The sequence below is a fragment of the Monopterus albus genome, unplaced genomic scaffold (genome assembly GCF_001952655.1).
Source record: "Monopterus albus unplaced genomic scaffold, M_albus_1.0 scaffold36.1, whole genome shotgun sequence".
In the NCBI taxonomy this organism is placed as follows: domain Eukaryota; kingdom Metazoa; phylum Chordata; class Actinopteri; order Synbranchiformes; family Synbranchidae; genus Monopterus; species Monopterus albus.
The window spans coordinates 752,371-769,426 of NW_018127916.1; the positions used below are offsets into that span (position 1 = coordinate 752,371).

General features: G+C 39.3%; 1 protein-coding gene and 1 long non-coding RNA gene across 3 annotated transcripts in view; one reads left to right on the forward strand and one right to left on the reverse strand.

Annotated features, from left to right (window-relative positions):
* Positions 1-212: 212 nt before the first annotated feature.
* The window catches only part of grm2b (glutamate receptor, metabotropic 2b), a 36,420-nt gene continuing 19,576 nt past the window's right edge, over positions 213-17,056 (reverse strand). For both annotated transcript variants that reach the window (XM_020597951.1, XM_020597952.1), the window contains exons 4-6: positions 15,222-16,285; positions 10,538-10,730; positions 213-1,107 (exon numbers count right to left, since the gene is read on the reverse strand). In XM_020597951.1, the coding sequence (XP_020453607.1) occupies positions 1,034-1,107; positions 10,538-10,730; positions 15,222-16,285 (1,331 nt within the window). In that variant the 3' untranslated portion in view covers positions 213-1,033. The remainder of the gene's footprint in view (positions 1,108-10,537; positions 10,731-15,221; positions 16,286-17,056) is intronic.
* On the forward strand, positions 1,151-6,711 carry LOC109958957 (uncharacterized). Its single transcript, XR_002274749.1, has 4 exons — positions 1,151-2,332; positions 2,417-2,566; positions 3,372-3,386; positions 6,269-6,711. It is a non-coding gene; the product is annotated as an uncharacterized LOC109958957 (long non-coding RNA).

Sequence of the window (17,056 nt, forward strand, 5' to 3'; positions counted from 1 at the left end):
AAGAAAAACCAATGTTCTCCACTTTTACAGTGAAACATGTTGACAGTGACATTTTATTTTGAAATATGGTTAGGCTGGAAATTTCCTTTTGTGTACATTTAACCTAAAAAACAGACCAGGCAGACAGTGGGCAGGTGGTTTAGATGGTAATTTCAATTTAATATCAGGACACTACAATCAGTATGAAAAATTCTAACTTGGGTGAAATTTTCTTTTTTATAAGCGCTGTACATGAAGAATTGCACACACTCAACTAGTAGCTACAACAGTAATAACTTGGAGATGTGAGCACCCAAATACCAAGCTAATATCACGAGTTGCATTTGTATTAATGCAAATTTTTAAAAAAATTAGTTTTTTTTTACTCTGGTGAAAATAGAAGAAAGAATGCAATAAAATGTTTTAAAGTAAGTTGGGGGGGATCTGTGCAAAAAGCTCTAACTCTCTGAAAAGATGGATTTAAATTAAATAAATTCAAGAATTGCAAGCAGTATTCCACTTTTAATATTACAAAACATTTTATTTACATAGATTACAAGAAAGCACACACTATTTGACCAGTCTACATTAACATGTCCTTTACATTGTCTAGTTGCCTAGTTTTCACCACACCCACGATGGTTAGTCATAGTTTGTTTAACATAAAGGGCTAAATTTATTCAGTAGTATTTTTTTTTTTTGTCATTGTCTAAAACATTTGGATATATTCACAGCACTGTAAATACAAGCCTTTTGTATAACACTATTGCTTCACAACCACCCATCTGACAACAAGACTTTAGGACAAGGCACAGTGCATTGAATCACATCTATTTGTAAACCAAGGAGATCACAGCATATTAAGTCTATACAAAAAGGCTTTACAATTGATACATACTGCTCGATGTTGGAAAATCACATAGCTTTCACAGTTACCCTGGTTGCTGTCAGTCAGCCTACCTGGCAATTATCACTCCGCAGCATGGCGGATGGCATGAGGGCCCCATCACACACGGGGTGACTGATGGCAGGATGGTCTCTTAGAGAGAAATCTTCACAATGAGGATGTTGTAGAGTCCACCACCTCGCGGCCATTGCACACTGCTGGCACATAGTTAGAGGCTGAGCCTGGGAAAATAAAAACAAGGGTGTTAAACGGGTGAGCAAACAAAACTAGACAAATGCATTTCCTGAAGAAAATGCGTGTGGATGCTGATTGCTGAAGAATCGCCCTGAAATGGCTGAAATCCATTTCTGAAACAGGTGATGCCTGAGATGCAATGCTGAGGAAAAGAAATTGCTGAACAAATATTTACTGCGCCATGGACAAATATGCTGCTGACTCAGCATCCACACAATTAATATAGGCTTATTTTATTTAGAGTAAACCTACAACTATGCCCCCAAAATCTATTTTCACAATGTGTTGAAGCCTCTACACACCAGTAGTCCCACTGCTGAGATCTTCTCAGGACTGTTTTATCCATCCAAACAGGCCTATTCAGTTTTACTATCATGACAAAAACAATCAAGACAAACACCATTGGCTAAGATGGAAACAGCTAATGTTGCAACTGCAAATCCATTTTAATGAAAAAGAATGACTGAAACAAATAACTGACTAGAGTCTGACAGTGGTGAACAGCAACCTGTTTGTGGTCAGACAACGTGGACACTGTCTCCTCCCAGCAGCCGACAGCTTTAGATTATGAACCAGAAATGCAGCAAAGAGGACATCTGAATCACACTGAGCTTCAAAATTCATTCCTTGATCTAGACTGTGTAGATTCATGACTGGATTAAATAAAACCCATAAAATCACACTTGCTATTAAGGTTGTGTCCCGGTGTCTGGGCTCTTTAGGGCAGTATTCACTCAGTGATACAGGCTGGTCACTTTGTGTTCAAAAGCAGAGACATCTTGTCGCTTAATATGAAAGAATCGCCTGTTTTCTGGAAATACTATTATCAGCTGATGAAGCTCAGCGTCATGTTACCTGCATGGGCAAATTGAACACTGCCTGATTATTGGTGGCAGGGGAGGAAGTGGGTCAGTGGTTGGTCCCGCAGACCAATCATCCAATCAACAATAAGGGCCATGCCCAGTGGGCGTGGCCACAAGCCTTTTAAACCCTGAGAGCAGCTGGTGGAGTCTGTCATGCATCCTGTAAGTCTCTATGTCAGTTGCTGTAATGCTGGTCCAAGCGTCTGATTTTGATTCAGATACGTTGGTTTGGTGCCAGGAAGTTAGCAATTATATTCAGAGGCAAAAATAAACTGAGGGAAGTTGTTTAGAAATTGCTTTCAACTTAGGCTGTCTTGTGCATGCAGGAAAACTGAGCTTGGATTGTTTGGTAAGGCCCGGAGCTTTTATTTAAGAAAAATGGTTTGTATTAATGGATATTTAACTCATAATTGTTTGCTTCCTCCTGCTACAGGTGTGTGACAGAGGCTGAAATATGTACAAGTGGCCTGTTTGTGGCAGCTCGGCTGCATTGCTGAAGTGAATGTGTGGTGTATGTGCTTAGGAGAAATCCCGGTCGAGCCTGTCTGGATTCACAAGGACTGTGGAAATGGGACCAAAAAATGTGAGTGACAGCCTGGAAGTTGGCTAATGTTGCCACACTGTTTTGTAAGCTAATGTCAGCTGTGCTGCTTAATGTTTAGCTCATTAGCTTCTTAACAAATCAAAGGCTGGTTGTTAAGGAAAATGTATTTGACTTTACTGCCCATGAGCAGCTAATCTGTGTAGTAAACAGTGTCCTGTCTTATATTTATCTGAAAGTTCATGTGTTTCAGCAAGTAGACAGTCAGAGGGACAGACAACCTCCTGTTGGTTCACAGGCCTAATGTTAGATTTCACAATGTCAGTTCAATGACAAAATAAACTATTAATTCTCTGTTCTTTAATGCTCAAATTTAATAATTCTTTAATGCAATTTTTAAATGTTATAATTTAAGTCTAATTCAATAATCATTTCAATTCAAAGGGGCTTTGTTGGCATGAAAGTTTTAATAATGTTGCTAAAATTACAATCAAATTAGAATTTGTTTATAGGTATTTATTTGTAAAGTTTAGAATCTATCATTTTTAAAGTGTCTGTCATTCACTGTCTCCCATGTTGTGGTATATTGATACATAGGGCAACAAGAAAGGCACTTCCTCCTCCTAGGAGTATTTTTTTTAATTATGAGGTCTAATTATTTGAATCCTGACACTACAGAGTAAAAATGCTCTAAAGAAATTTCTTGCCTTTTTTAACACCTTAGGAGAAAGTGTATCTCTGTCTGTTATAATAAATTCGCTTCATGCTCTATGACAGGAACAGCTTCTTCCCCACAGCTGTCTCCTTTTGAGTCAAACGATTTTTTATTTTATTTTTGTCTTTTCAGGTAGATCTACGAACTGTAAGTCAATTTATTTTTACTTTATTGTGGGTTCCCTTATCAGAACACTTGTGCCAGTTTATTCATTCAAGGGGTCTTGTTGTGGTAACTTTGCCACAAGTCCTGAGTTTACTGTGACATCTAGAGTGTTTAGTTCAGGTGTTTTTGTCGGCCCTCCATGCCCAACTCTCTTTCCAACATGGCTGCTCTGCCATGACTATTTAGATTTTTATCTGTTGTCCAACTGAAAGTGGCCATCTGTAAGTAGATTTGTGTAATAGGCATGGATCTAGGCCACCGTGCCACCACGATTTTATTTTTGTCCTGGATATCCTCTGTCAACGTAATGCATCGTCTACAAAAGGTAAGTGTCAAATCGCTTTCTCTCTCAAAGACATGACCCTGGTGTCATGACTTTTTCTGGCTAATCTGCTTGAATGTATATTGCAATATCATTTTCAGGAAATCAACAAAACTTTAGGTCTCATTTTTATTTTCCTTGTCGTGGCAGCACCTGCCTGCGTCTGTCTATCTTTATTTTCATCTCTTGGGCTTTGGAGGTGCCTGGTTTAGTGTTTGGTGTGCTTTGGATAGTTTCAAACTTAATTACACATTAGCTTATTAATGAATTTTTAAATAGGAACTGATATTACTAAAAGCCTTAAAATCAAAAAATGAGAAATAGCCGTTATTAGATCAAGACAACAGAAAAATGTTAGCACAAGCATGCTAATAGTATAAAATGACCTTTCAAAAACACTGAAGTGACTTCATAAAGGTTCCAGAGGTGACGGACCTCGGCTGCAAAAGCCTGGCTCAAGCTCTCTTAAAGTAGCTTTTTCCTGTTATGAAGAGAAATCACTTAAAATACAATGTTTCAAAATGCTTTCCTTTAAAATGGCCTGATACAGATGGGCCATGACAACTGAACTAAGGATGCTGACTACAGACCTGTGCATCAGACTGTTTGGTGCTGAGACTCAGACTGGACCTGATGAGACCCCCCCTCAGCTGTGGGAAACATGGTCAACTACACTTAACTCCAGCATCACCTTGGATGAGATGGTGACAGCAGCTGAATGAACTTTTCCTCTGGAGTTGATTATGTGTAAATCTGGACTGAAATTTGGGATCCTCTGAAGAACTTCACCACTGAGTGGGGGCACAAAATTTTGATCAGGCAGTCCTGTCCTAAAGTGCCTCCTACAGGTGTGACAAGAGACACCACAACAAGCAGTGCTGTTCTTGGCGTGGCTGCATGGCAGAATGCTTATAAGGCGAGGACTGACAAAATGCAGCTTTTTGTCTCTATCCAACATGGTCGCCATGGCAACTTAAAGTATATCTGTCTTTGCTTCTCATATCATCCAGGTGGCGGCGTTTTGGTCACTAATCATTTTACTACCTCCATGATGTGTGACCGGTTTGCTGCTGTGGCACTTCCAGATACACTCAAAGGACATATTGAAGGGACCTGTCTCTCACTCTGTCTCATGTCCTACAGGGGGCAGAGTTTAACCGTTAACCATCTGACTTCCTCATGTTCCTCACCTGTTTTTCAGGGTCACATACAGTCAGTGTATCAGCCAGGCATTTTAATAGTCCTGCACTGCTTTGGTTACTGGGGTAAACTCTGAGATCGGCCTGAGACTGCCTGCTACCCTGTGATCACTTTATACTCTGATACATTAGATTAATTGTGTCTGCCACTGTTTGGGACACTGGCTTTCTCTAGTGCTCATTCAGCCCATAGATAATGTTAGAATATATTTAATCTTTTTTTGGCACATGAAAATTTTTCAAGTTGGGGCTTTTTCTCCAAACATAAACATCACTTTGTATCTTAAGTGCTGTTATAGAGATTATCACTGTCCAGATTTTGATTTAAAAACAATTTATTGTACTTTAGCGTTAGGCCTCTGGGTCATCTCACTCTGCCAAGTTTCAAGAGAGTCTGGTGCTTCAAGTAGGCCCAGTGAGGTTAGAGTTTAGATTTTCTGGACGTTGGGAGACCTCCACATATTCCTATACAATGTACACTGATGGTGTTTTCTAAGCTGACATGTAAATTAAGTGTGAGAATAGAGAACCTACATGGGAGACAGTTGTAGTGTCAAATCAGTGATAGTTGCACTCCTTTTTGAAGACATTATAGGTTGTGTGTTAACTTGCTAAATCAGTGCAGAGTGACAGTCAGTTCTAGGGTTAAGGAAGGCAGGGCTGCTCCACACTACAGAGAATGAGGCCTCCTTTAAACCTGTATATTTGCTGGAGAAGTGACTGAGGTAGTCAGATGTGCAAGTACCTAGAGGAATACAGCAGAGTCGAGGCAAATACAGGCTAGATCATGGACCCTTACTGAGCTGGAGCTGTGTACCATGGTTGTGCAGTTTCCAAAACCAGACAAGGATCCCTCTGGTTTCGTGAATTGGCTGGCATGGTATGCTGTTATGATCCTTATAAGAGATGGACTGTATAATTGATATGTTTAAGGGGTAGATTTGGTGGGACAGAGCCAGCTGTGACTATTGCAGTTCAAGATGAGGATGTACAGAGTAGACCTGACTAGATAAAAGCTCTGTTAATGTGTTGTGCCCTTAGACTGGGAATAGTGGAGGGACAAGAAGCAGCACACCTCTCTTCCACTCATCTGCATTTGAGCTTTACATTTCTTGTTCTCAGCAAACATACCTAGTTTCAGGACCATGCTTGTGGTGACTAGATCTTTCCTCCTCTTTCTAAATTGACCTGCACTGTTACACAGCACCCTAGTCGTGAGCCACAGCCACCCCACTAGGGTGTGGCATTAAAGTGATATAATCTTTGATATGTTGGAGAAAAGTACATTGTACTTCCTGGTTGGGAAAAATTGCAGTTTACCAAGCTGTTTCCTGTCCTGCCAGAGAAGCTGACATGGGATGCTGGGACCCAGAAGTTGTCGCTTTCAGCTGTGAAGAAGACTGAGACCCAGCTGTACCAGACCTTCATCGACAATGGTTCCTCTGCACCACGAGTTGTTGATTTCTTCAGAAACATCAAGTATCCATCTCAGTCCACTTCATTAAATCTGTCTTTGAACTTAAGATTGAGTGATGCCCTTAGGACACTGAAGCTGGAGAAAACAACCTGCTGATGTAAACGGGACTATGAGGAGGTTGCTGCAGGTGTCCACACAAACTTCTTTGGTCCTGACAGTTGAGACTGACTTGATGAGATCTTGATGGGACTGTTTCAGCTGAAGCTCAGTCAGCTTTACCCAAGTCTACCTCCACCTTGGATGAGATGACAGCTACTGAACTATAACCTTTCTGCAGGAGTAGTGTGTTAATATTAAAAAAAAAAAAAAGTTGTCACTGTGTTCCTTGACTATTTGAATACTTTGTTTGAATTTTGGAGCTTTACCGTCATTTTTTTTCAATCATTAAATGGTGGAAGAACCAGGGCAGGCTTAGTGGTTAGACTGAGCGATTCTCCATACACCTGAAGTGCTGTGACATGTTGTAAGCCCATCTTGATAAGTGTAGTTGTGCCATTTTCTAAATCACCACTGCCCTGATTTTAATAACTTTTTATTTTACTTTAGGGTTAAATTTCTGAGTTGTCTCACTCTGCCAAGTTTCAATGGGAGACTTGCAGTTCAACTAGGCTGGGGGAGGGAAAGTTTTGCGTTTCCTATGCTTATTAGATTTTCCAGACATGGGAGGCTTCCCAGCAGGGGAACTTATCCTACCCCTGCAGCGTATTTTCGCCGATGTAGGGATACACTTAGCAGTTTCATATGTAGATGGATTATTGTCACACCTCTGTTGCGTTACCGACCAGGAGTGTGTTTTGGGGTTCTGGGGAGAGAGCAAGCCTGACAGACAACTCGGATGACTAAATAAGCTCAGACACTAAAAGTGAGTGTTTGCCTTATTTTCCATGATAAGAATGACAGGAGTGATGACTATGAAAACTATCAACTGGTCAAGGCAGAAGGCCTTGAGTCGGGGTCTGGCGGCAGTTTCTTCTGCTAAAAGGAATTTTTCCCCTCACCACTGTCGCCAAGTGCTTTCTCAAGGGGGACTTGTTGGGATGTTCTCCATGATGATACCTAGCCCTTACTATGTTGTGTGCTGAGATGACTTGTGATTTGGTGCTATACAAATGAATTGAATTGCACGTTCAAGTGTACAGGTTGACACAATGTAGAATTTATTTTTCCAGTCATGGCTGTCACCTGTGCAGAGGCATAGAAATGTAAGTTACTGTCAAAGAAGCATTAGGTATTTCTTAAGCACACTTTGTGTAAAATCTTTTCATGAAAGTTGTAACTGAAATGTGTAGTGAGAGCTACATGAGGTGGAAGCACGTTTCTGCAGACTGTTATTGATGGACTGGGTTGACGCTGAGGTCAGTGTTTCAGATTCTGGAGTTGTTCAGGGTTCTTCTCTTCAGCACCAAGTACAGCGCATGTTGTTTCACTTTTTATAATCTTGTCTTTTTCTAAGCGACCAAACTCTCTTCCAAAAATCCAGCAGGTTGATTAATCTTTTATAAGAACAAACATAACATTCAATATACTGTATAACTCAAGCTGCACTAACTTGAATAACATCTTCAGGTTAAGTTGTAGCAGTAATACATTAAGTTGGTTTACTGCAATAAACATCTAAGTTTAGGCTGTTGCCTGCTGTCATTCTGCTTCTTTGGCCATGTGCAACATTGACCTGTATACAAAGTCCACAAACTCCTTTAAAACCAATTAATTTGGTAGTTTACATCTTTGTTATAAACAAACATGCCTAATAATTTCTTGAATGTTAACTTCTGGTGATTTTGCCTTAAGTAGAAAGACTTTTACTAGATATAATCTTTAACATTAGGTTCCTGCTGCTTTGTCATCTCTTTAAGATTGATTTTCAGCCATAGTGTATGGTTGTATTTCCATGTAGCCATCATAATCTTACCTTTAATGGTTTTAAAAGAAACCATGGAGCTACCAGTGTGCAGAACTTCTGATGGTACCCCCAGGAGTTATCAGTCTTGATAACCCAACTCTTGGAGCTTTAAAGTGGCTATAAAATTCTGTTGGGTTTTTTTTTTCCCCCCAGATCTCCAGGCATTACAGCTGATATTACAAGTTACAGTTCTTAAACCAAAAACAATGCAAAACGCTAAAGGCAACAGTTAAAAAGGGAGCACGATGTCATCTTTGATCGCACATTAAACAAAGTCAAAAGAACAGCAAAAACACCTTCAGTGTCATCTTCAGTTTTTGGTGAATGCTTCCATATAATCTCAATCTTTTGCGTGGTAAAAACAACTGGTCACAGTATAGTAGGCTACTTTGTTAATATTATTTTTTTAAAAGCATCTGACGGATACTATTTTCAGGAATTTTTTTAATATAACGAGCAACCGGATGAAGCAGAGGTTTTGCTATGCGAGATTAGAAAAAAAGCTTGTGCACTATAGATACATAAAGCTAGATACCGGACTGAAAGGTTTGTTTTTTTTTTGTTTTGTATGTATATGTAGTATATATTCTACATATACATGTGCATCATAGCCAGAATATACATTCACTTTACAGATTACAGTATGTGATTTATGTCACAGTAGTCACAAATAAAGGAGCTTCACCGATATGTAATGTGAATTTAACTGTGATATCTGACAAGCAAAAACTACTAACCAGAAAAAGTATAGGCATTACTGATTTTAAAGAAAAAGAGTTAAATGTAAAACAAAAAAAGCCATGTTCAGTAGTTTTTCAAAAAGGTAACAGCTGATGAATTAGCTACTTGTAAACTCGCGTAATGATTTAAAGGTAGGGTGGCCCTTTTTTTTTTTTCCAGTGAGTACATACAGTAGCTATCAACTAGTTGCTTCAGCTCCACAGTTAATTACTAGCAGAGCTCCACCCAGCTTCCACCTAATCAGATTGCATTTCATCTTGTGAACAACAAAGTGTTAATATCTGTGTTTATGAAGCTCAAAATGTTTTATTTGGTGAATTTGTCATAAATCAATAAATTCAATTATATGTTTATTACTGAGGGCATAGTTAAAGGTGGTTTACTGGCCAAAATCACCATAAAACATAAACTGTGATAATTCAAAAACACAACTAGCCAGAGATGTAGGCTGTGAGCAAAACTATGAACATGGACTCTACACATCGAAGCACAGAGGGTTTCTAACTTCCCAAAAATACTGTACTTAAGTACATTGCTGAGGTACTTGCATTTTACTTACATGCATTTATTTTATGGCACTTATATTCTATGATATTTAAGGAAATATCATGCTACACTAATACTAACATCCCCACTACATTTTCTTTAGATACTTTAAGCAAAATGTATGTACTTTGAAAAAAGATCTGAAATACAGGACAAGGAGTATTATAATGCAGTTGTGTTGCTGCTTAGATAAAAAAAAAACTGAAATGTTCTTGGTCCTTACATCAAATGTTAATTTCAGGCAATAGAAATCATTGTCTAGATGAAGTGATAAGTATTTAAACTTGTCTAAGACTAAATGTACTGATATAGTTTGAGTTGTCTGAGCTCTACTAGCTCTGCAAAAAATATGGTAGACTAAGCAGACACCGTAAACTCTGTTTGTACTGGTTTATGAAGATTGTGCTGTGAATTTGTCAGTTTATTAATCAAATTTAGGTAAGACTTGACTCTATCCAGCATAAAACCAAACATAATGACTGGATTTTATTTGCTTAGCCATGCTGATGCAAAACCAGACAAACCAGCAGATAGAAACTTTTAATAATGTCAGATTAGGTTTCTTTGTAATTACTCATATATAATCAATCTAAAAAACTTATACAAATGCAGCCTATTGTCATAGTGCACAATACCAGCTTCGGGTCTTCATTCTAATGGCGCTGAACACAGTGTGTTATACATGAGTGTCAGGTCTCTTTCAATTATCTTTGCAAAAGGCAATGTCTAAAGTACAGTGCTGTCACTTGATGGCAGTGTTATTATGTCACCAAAATACTGCTATGGTAGATACTATATTACGCTGCATCTGGAAATGTAGCCAAAGTGTAAGATGATCTACTCTTATTGACACAGGATGTCTTCATACTGGCATTTAGAATTGTTCTATGATGCATTCTTGTTCTTGATAGTGTGATGAGGAGTAGGTGTAATGGATGTTTGCACCTTTTGAGTAGCTGGAACTGGGAGCGGAGGCAGAAGCAGACACTGTGGTGTTGAAGCGGCTGGCTGTCACTCTGAGTGTGGCCACGTTTTTCTGTGGCTGGAACAGGATGATGTGGATCTTGGGGGCAAAGAGGCAGCCGAGAACCACTGAACCACTCAGGCTGACAGAGATGCACATGGTGGTGGTCTGCACCTGCGAGGAGAGAGGTGGGCAATGATGAATATATCATATATATTAGCACTTGAACCTCCTCCTTTTGTCTTCAAGGGACTAATGCACTACACACCTCAAAACATCTGTTGTCAAACCAGTTGATTCACTGTTTTATTTTTCCTGCTCTGCCTAATCCCAATTTATTTATTTAGTTTGGCACTTTATAGGCCAATCAATTAATCAAAAAATAATCAGCAAATTAAGTGGTAATGAAAATAATTGTGATTGCAGCCCTAATGTATACCCTCTGTGCTGTTCATCATATTTTCTCTGAGCACACTGAAACACTCCTATTCCCACCTCAACTGGCTCAGGTTGGGCGTCACAGTATATCTTCATGCCCATCTTCCAATTTTTACATTATGAAAATAGTGCCAATAATAAGAGACTAATAATGTGTAATTATTATGTATTACCAATAAATATATAGGTATATGCTGTTATCTTGTTGGTTCCCAAGATCTTGACTGAAGTTTTGATTTGATTTTTTTTGTTTTAAATGAACAAAAGTATGTAAAAGACGTTGCAGAAATCTGTTCATCAATTTGTGTGTGTGTGTGTATGTGTTTAATAATTAACAAAACTGACAGCATGTCAGCTGTATTTTAAACCTGCATTATTATTATTATTATTATTATTATTTTTGCCTGGGTACTGCAGGAACAAGCTATAGACATAACACTTAACCTCTCCTTTATCCACTCACCCCAACTGGTCAAGGCAGAAGGCCGCCCACCAAGAGCCGGGGTCTGAGCCGAGGTTTCTTCCATTAAAGGGAGTTTTTCCTCCCCACTGTTGCCAAGTGCTTGGTCAAAGGGGATTTGTTGGGTTTCCCTCTACTGTAATAATAATAATAAGAGTACTAAGGTCTAGACCTTACTTTGTAAAGTGTCCTGAAATGACTTTTGTTGTGATTTAGCGCTATACACATGAAATTGAATTGAATTAGTCATTAAGTATATTTAGCAAAATTAGCAAACAAAAGCTTACTTTCAGATCTAGCAGATATGGAACAACATTATCAACATTATCATGTCTGTGCTTTTCTGGCAACCTGGAAATCTAAGTCCAATTTAAGATCTTTTAGCTCTGTTTTTGTTCTTCGTGAACTCCTAAAATTAAATAACTGGCACTTTAAATGCTCCAGATTGTTCTCCAGCTACTCTATCTGCTGTTCGATGCTGCAGAAGTACACAGTGAGCTCTAACTTAGCTCTACAGAGTATTACATATGCAATTTTGATTGTGCATTATTAAATGCATGAAAAGGCGGGCAAGAAGAAGAATGTCAGATAAGCACAGCTGGCTGTCCTGGAAAGTCAGGCCCTTGTTAGTCATATTTTATCCACTAATGTGAGCTGACTGCTGGGGTCATCTTCCTGAGCATCATCTCTTCCCACCCCACTGGTTACCCCTGCAGTTCAGGAATTTCTATTTGCAGAACCACAGCATGAAATGAAACCCCTCCTAAACATACTGCTGAACAACAGCACTGCAGCAATATGAGAAACCTTCACACATTCTAACTTCAAAAATAACTGGTGAAAACACCTCCAGCACTGCAGGTAATATTACTTCACTTGTCTTTTGTCTGCAGCTCCTTATCCCACTCAGCCATAAGGATGTCTTTCTAGCAACTAATTTCAATCAACTGTGTTTTACTCAAGTAATTAAGTACCAGTTGGCTGCTCTTTCTTTAAAACTGACAGGTTACAAGTATGACTTTAAGTGCCTTTTTAAATCTTTTATTATATTTATGGTTTATTTTAATATAACATTTATATTTTTATAGTTTTTGAGAGACATTTGCATTTTAACATGCTCAAAACAGTGGAGACAACAGTGGACTTCAGGAAGAGCCCCCCACCTTACCCCCCCTCATCATACTTAGCAGCACTATATCAGTAGAAGAGTCCTTCAAGTTCCTCTCCTAGGACCTGAAGTGGTTGCCCAAAATCAGTGCCATCACCAAGAAGGTGCAGCAGAGGACATATTTCCTCAACAAGCTCAGGTAGTTCAACTTGCCCCAGGAGCTGCTGATAGAGTTCAACAGAGGAACCATTGAGTCTGTTCTCTGCACTTCCATTACTGTCTGGTTTGTTTCAGCAACCAAAAAGGACTGGAACAGACTCCAGTGAACAGTCAGGACTGAAGAAAGAATCACTGGTGACAGCCTGCCTGCCATGGAGGACCTGTACACCTCATGGGTCAAGAGGAAGGCACAGAAGATTTCTGCAGACCCCTCACACCCTGGACACAAACTGTTTGAACTCCTCCCCTCTACTGAAGGTCACTGTACGCCAAAACAACCAGAAACAAGGACAGTTTCTTCTCCCACACTGATGAACACTTAACCCATGACTGTATGAGTGGACACAACAATCACCACAATGCAATAAATTTTAAAAATAACCACTTTATAAAGGCAGTCTCTCTTTTGCTTTTATTCCTTTCCTAGTTTTGTTTGCACATATTTCCTATTTTGAATGTACACTGTTTATTCTTATTCTCATTTTTATTGCCCTACTTTTTGTTTTTGTTTTCATTATTACTTTCTATTCTTGTTGCCTTACAACACATTGAATCTGTACCGGTGTCAGATTCCTGAATGTTCAAACATATTTGGCAATTATGCAGTTCATCTTTAAAAAAAATATTGGCATTAAAAGGATAAATGTATTATTAACCAGTGTATAGTGTATACATTGCAGGAATTCACTACTTCACAATGGTGATCATTTTTCATATTAAAAATAATTTACACTCAGAAGGTTTCTGAACATTAGAGAATAGCTCTACCCATCTGTGAAACCTTGAATCCATCGTGATTCACTGGGTAACAAGGACAGTCTCTCATTAGAATATTACTGTGCTATCCAACCCCAGCTGGACTGATAACCATGGCGTCACACAGAACCAAAGCATCAAGGTCTCTGCTGCAACGCCAAAAGCTCTCATTCTTTCAATTACTCTGTGTGCGGCATGAAGCCTTATAGTCTACAATATTCAGACAGTCTCATAAATCCCACTGGGGATCAGGAAAGGTAAAGGCCTTCAGTTCACTGTTCGGGTGCCATGAAGGTTGATCATTACAGACATGAAAAGCCTGAGGTACCTCATAATGATACAAAGCTCGTGTGATAGTTGTCCTCCAATCCATTTCCACAGCAATGCTCTTGCTGCACACCCTGACCAAATGCTGTGGCAGTAGCCTCGAGTCTGCCTAAAGCACCAGCACTCGTAACCATCATGGTCTGTTTGCTTTATGGCTGATGTTTTTCTTATTTGTCTTACTTTACACTACAGGGAGAAATGGAGTATTTTGCAGCTATACATTGTCTACTTGCAAACAAAATGTATAATCTTAATTTTGGCCTGATGCAGTGTCACAAACAAATAGTAACATACACTCACTGGCCATTTTATTAGGTACACCTGTACAACTGTGTGCAGCATGTCTGCTATGTGTTTATGGAGCTCAAAATGTTTCAGGTTTTGGTGAAAATGTCATAAATGTAGAAATTCAATTATATATTTATTATTGAAGTTATAGTTAAAGGTGGTGTTGTGCTGGACTAGATGATATTCATGTATGTAGATGGGGAGGACAAAAATATAGAGATGCCACTGAATATAACATAGTCCAGTAAAACACCATCTTTAACTATGACCTCAATAATAAACACTAAATTTATACATTTATGACAATTTCACCAAATACTGAAACATTCCAAGCTTCACAATCATAGATGTTAAGGCGGAAGTGTTGCATTGAATTACATACAATTGTACAGATATACCTAATAAAGTGGCTGGTGAATGCATATTCATCCCGTTCATTCATTGTTGTTTGGGTGACTTAGGTTAGGTTTAGCCATTAGGCATCTGTGTAAAGGCTAAATCCTGCAAAACGTTCCCCCCATGTGACAACTCTGCAGCATTTATGTCCTATTTCCCGTGATTGAACTAAATGAGTCAGTACTCTGTGTCCTAGCTTACAATTCTTTTTGCTACAGATCATGATATTGCATGATGAATTCACTGTATAAGACCAGTTGGGATTTTAGTCTTGGTGTCTAATAACAAAAACTGTACTAAACCTTCAGAATTCATCTTGTGCACCTAAAATGGATTTCTAAACTTTTAATAATGTAGTGATTCAGTGTATCAGTTTGACTGCCATGAATTATTTTCATCTGTACAGTCAGTCCTCATCTGTCTCCAGAATCTTTGTTTTTGTTTTGAAAGATCCTTCAGCTCACATGAAAGCTTGCTCTTTCATGAGTCTTGGTGACAGTGATCAAATGGAATGTGAAAGTGACACCTTATTCTTTAGAAATGGTAAACACATGAGAGAGTGTCATTTACAGAAATTTACATTATTCCACAACAGCAGGCTTGCAAACTTTCTAGAAATGTAAATTATAAATACTCACTTAACTTTATAAAAATCAGTTTCATAGATAGTTACCCTGTAGTCACTGGCAGTGACATAGAAAATGGGCTGGAACGCCAGCCAGATGATGCAGGTGGTGTACATGGTGAACCCAATGAACTTGGCCTCATTGAAGTTTTCGGGGCACTTTCGTGTCTTGAAGGCATAGACAGTGCAGAGGATGATGAGGATGCAGTTGTAGGTAAGTGACATAAGCATGCTGGAGTCCCTGCTGTTACACTTGAGGGTAACCACGTCTCTCCTCTCTGGGCTCACCTCCTTCCGAACCCCTGGCACCTCCACCAGCAGCCATATAATGGCCACCAGCAGCTGGCAGGAGATCAGAGCACCGCAGATTGCTACCTGGGAGGCTGGGCTGATGAAACGCGGACGTTGGGCTCCATCCTTTACTCCACTGAAAATGCGAGCAATGCGGTTGGTCTTGGTTAACAGGGCTGAGTAACACACTGCAAATGAGGTGCCCAGGCCTAGTCGCCGTAGGGTGCAAACAGCTGTAGAAGGTTTGGTGATATAGATGAAAGTCATGCTGTAGCACATCAGCACTCCCAGCAAGAGGATGTAGGAGAGTTCACGTCCACTTGCTTTGACCACAGGAGTCTCATTGTGCTTAAAGAACAGGCCCACTACTGACAGAGTACATAGTATTCCAAGGCAGGAAATGGTTACGGGACCAATGGCCCAGGCATCTTCCCACCGGATATACTCTTCAGGCAGATCATAGCAGCCGGTCAAGTTATCTAGAGGCCACTGACCAAAGCTGCAGTCAGCACAAGTGAATGCATCCTGCAGGTACTGGTAAGGCTGACAGGGGATACAGATCCAGCAGCACACATCTCCTGGCTGCATACTCTTGACCTCGTTCTTCCTGCAGGGATCACTACACTGGGAGGTAGGTGGTACAAGGCCATGCCAGGGTATTAGGGTTGTGTTTAGGGTCAGGATCTGGTCCCAGTAGCCAACCTTCCTGTAGATGTACTTCCCCTCTTCTCTGTGGTAATGAAAGATGTTGTAGCGGCTGATGCTGTCACCAACAGAGTCAAAGCGCACCATGCTGTCTGTGTCTACAGGTCTGAATGGAGCTGGTAGGAAGAAAACACAGAAATGTGGATGTAAAGCTACTATTATGGATTTTAAAAAGTACAAGTATAAATGTTGTATCACTATATTACTTTTGTGAATTAGTGTATACACTACTTATGCCATAACAACACTACTATTCTATATATTGAGCAGTAGCCACCACCAGCTCATGGGCATCTTTAAGTGCTTTATTAATCCCTACAATTTTTCAAAATGACAATGTAAAAACCTTTAAATTCTAGCAAATAATGTGTTAAAATACTTTACAAATTCATCCATTTCAGTTCATCTAAATACAAGTTGTTGTTCATTCAGCATGTTCTCAGAATAGTATATTCTAGATAAGCTCCCCTCCCACAGATTTCTCCATGCCAATTCTTGGATTATTTTTGCTTGACACTAAAATTCCAAATCCTTTTTCAGTGCTTCAGAGGAAATCATTTCAAGTATTAGTCTGGCACCATGCATATTTGCAACACATTTTGCTTTACATTAAAACATTTACTATCCCTGGGGAAACACATACAAAAGCTCACTTCAACCATTGTATATATTACAAAAAAGAGCGATAAGAATTGTGCATAAGATGGGGTACAGGGATCACACCAATGTAGCTTTCATACAGTCTAAATTGTTAAAATTTTTTGATTTAGTGGGATATAAGACTGCTGTGTTTATGTATAAAACCAGGAACAATTTATTACCTGGTGGAATTCAAAAACTATTTAATGAAAGGGAAGGGGGATACAATTTAAGGGGTCAGTTAAATT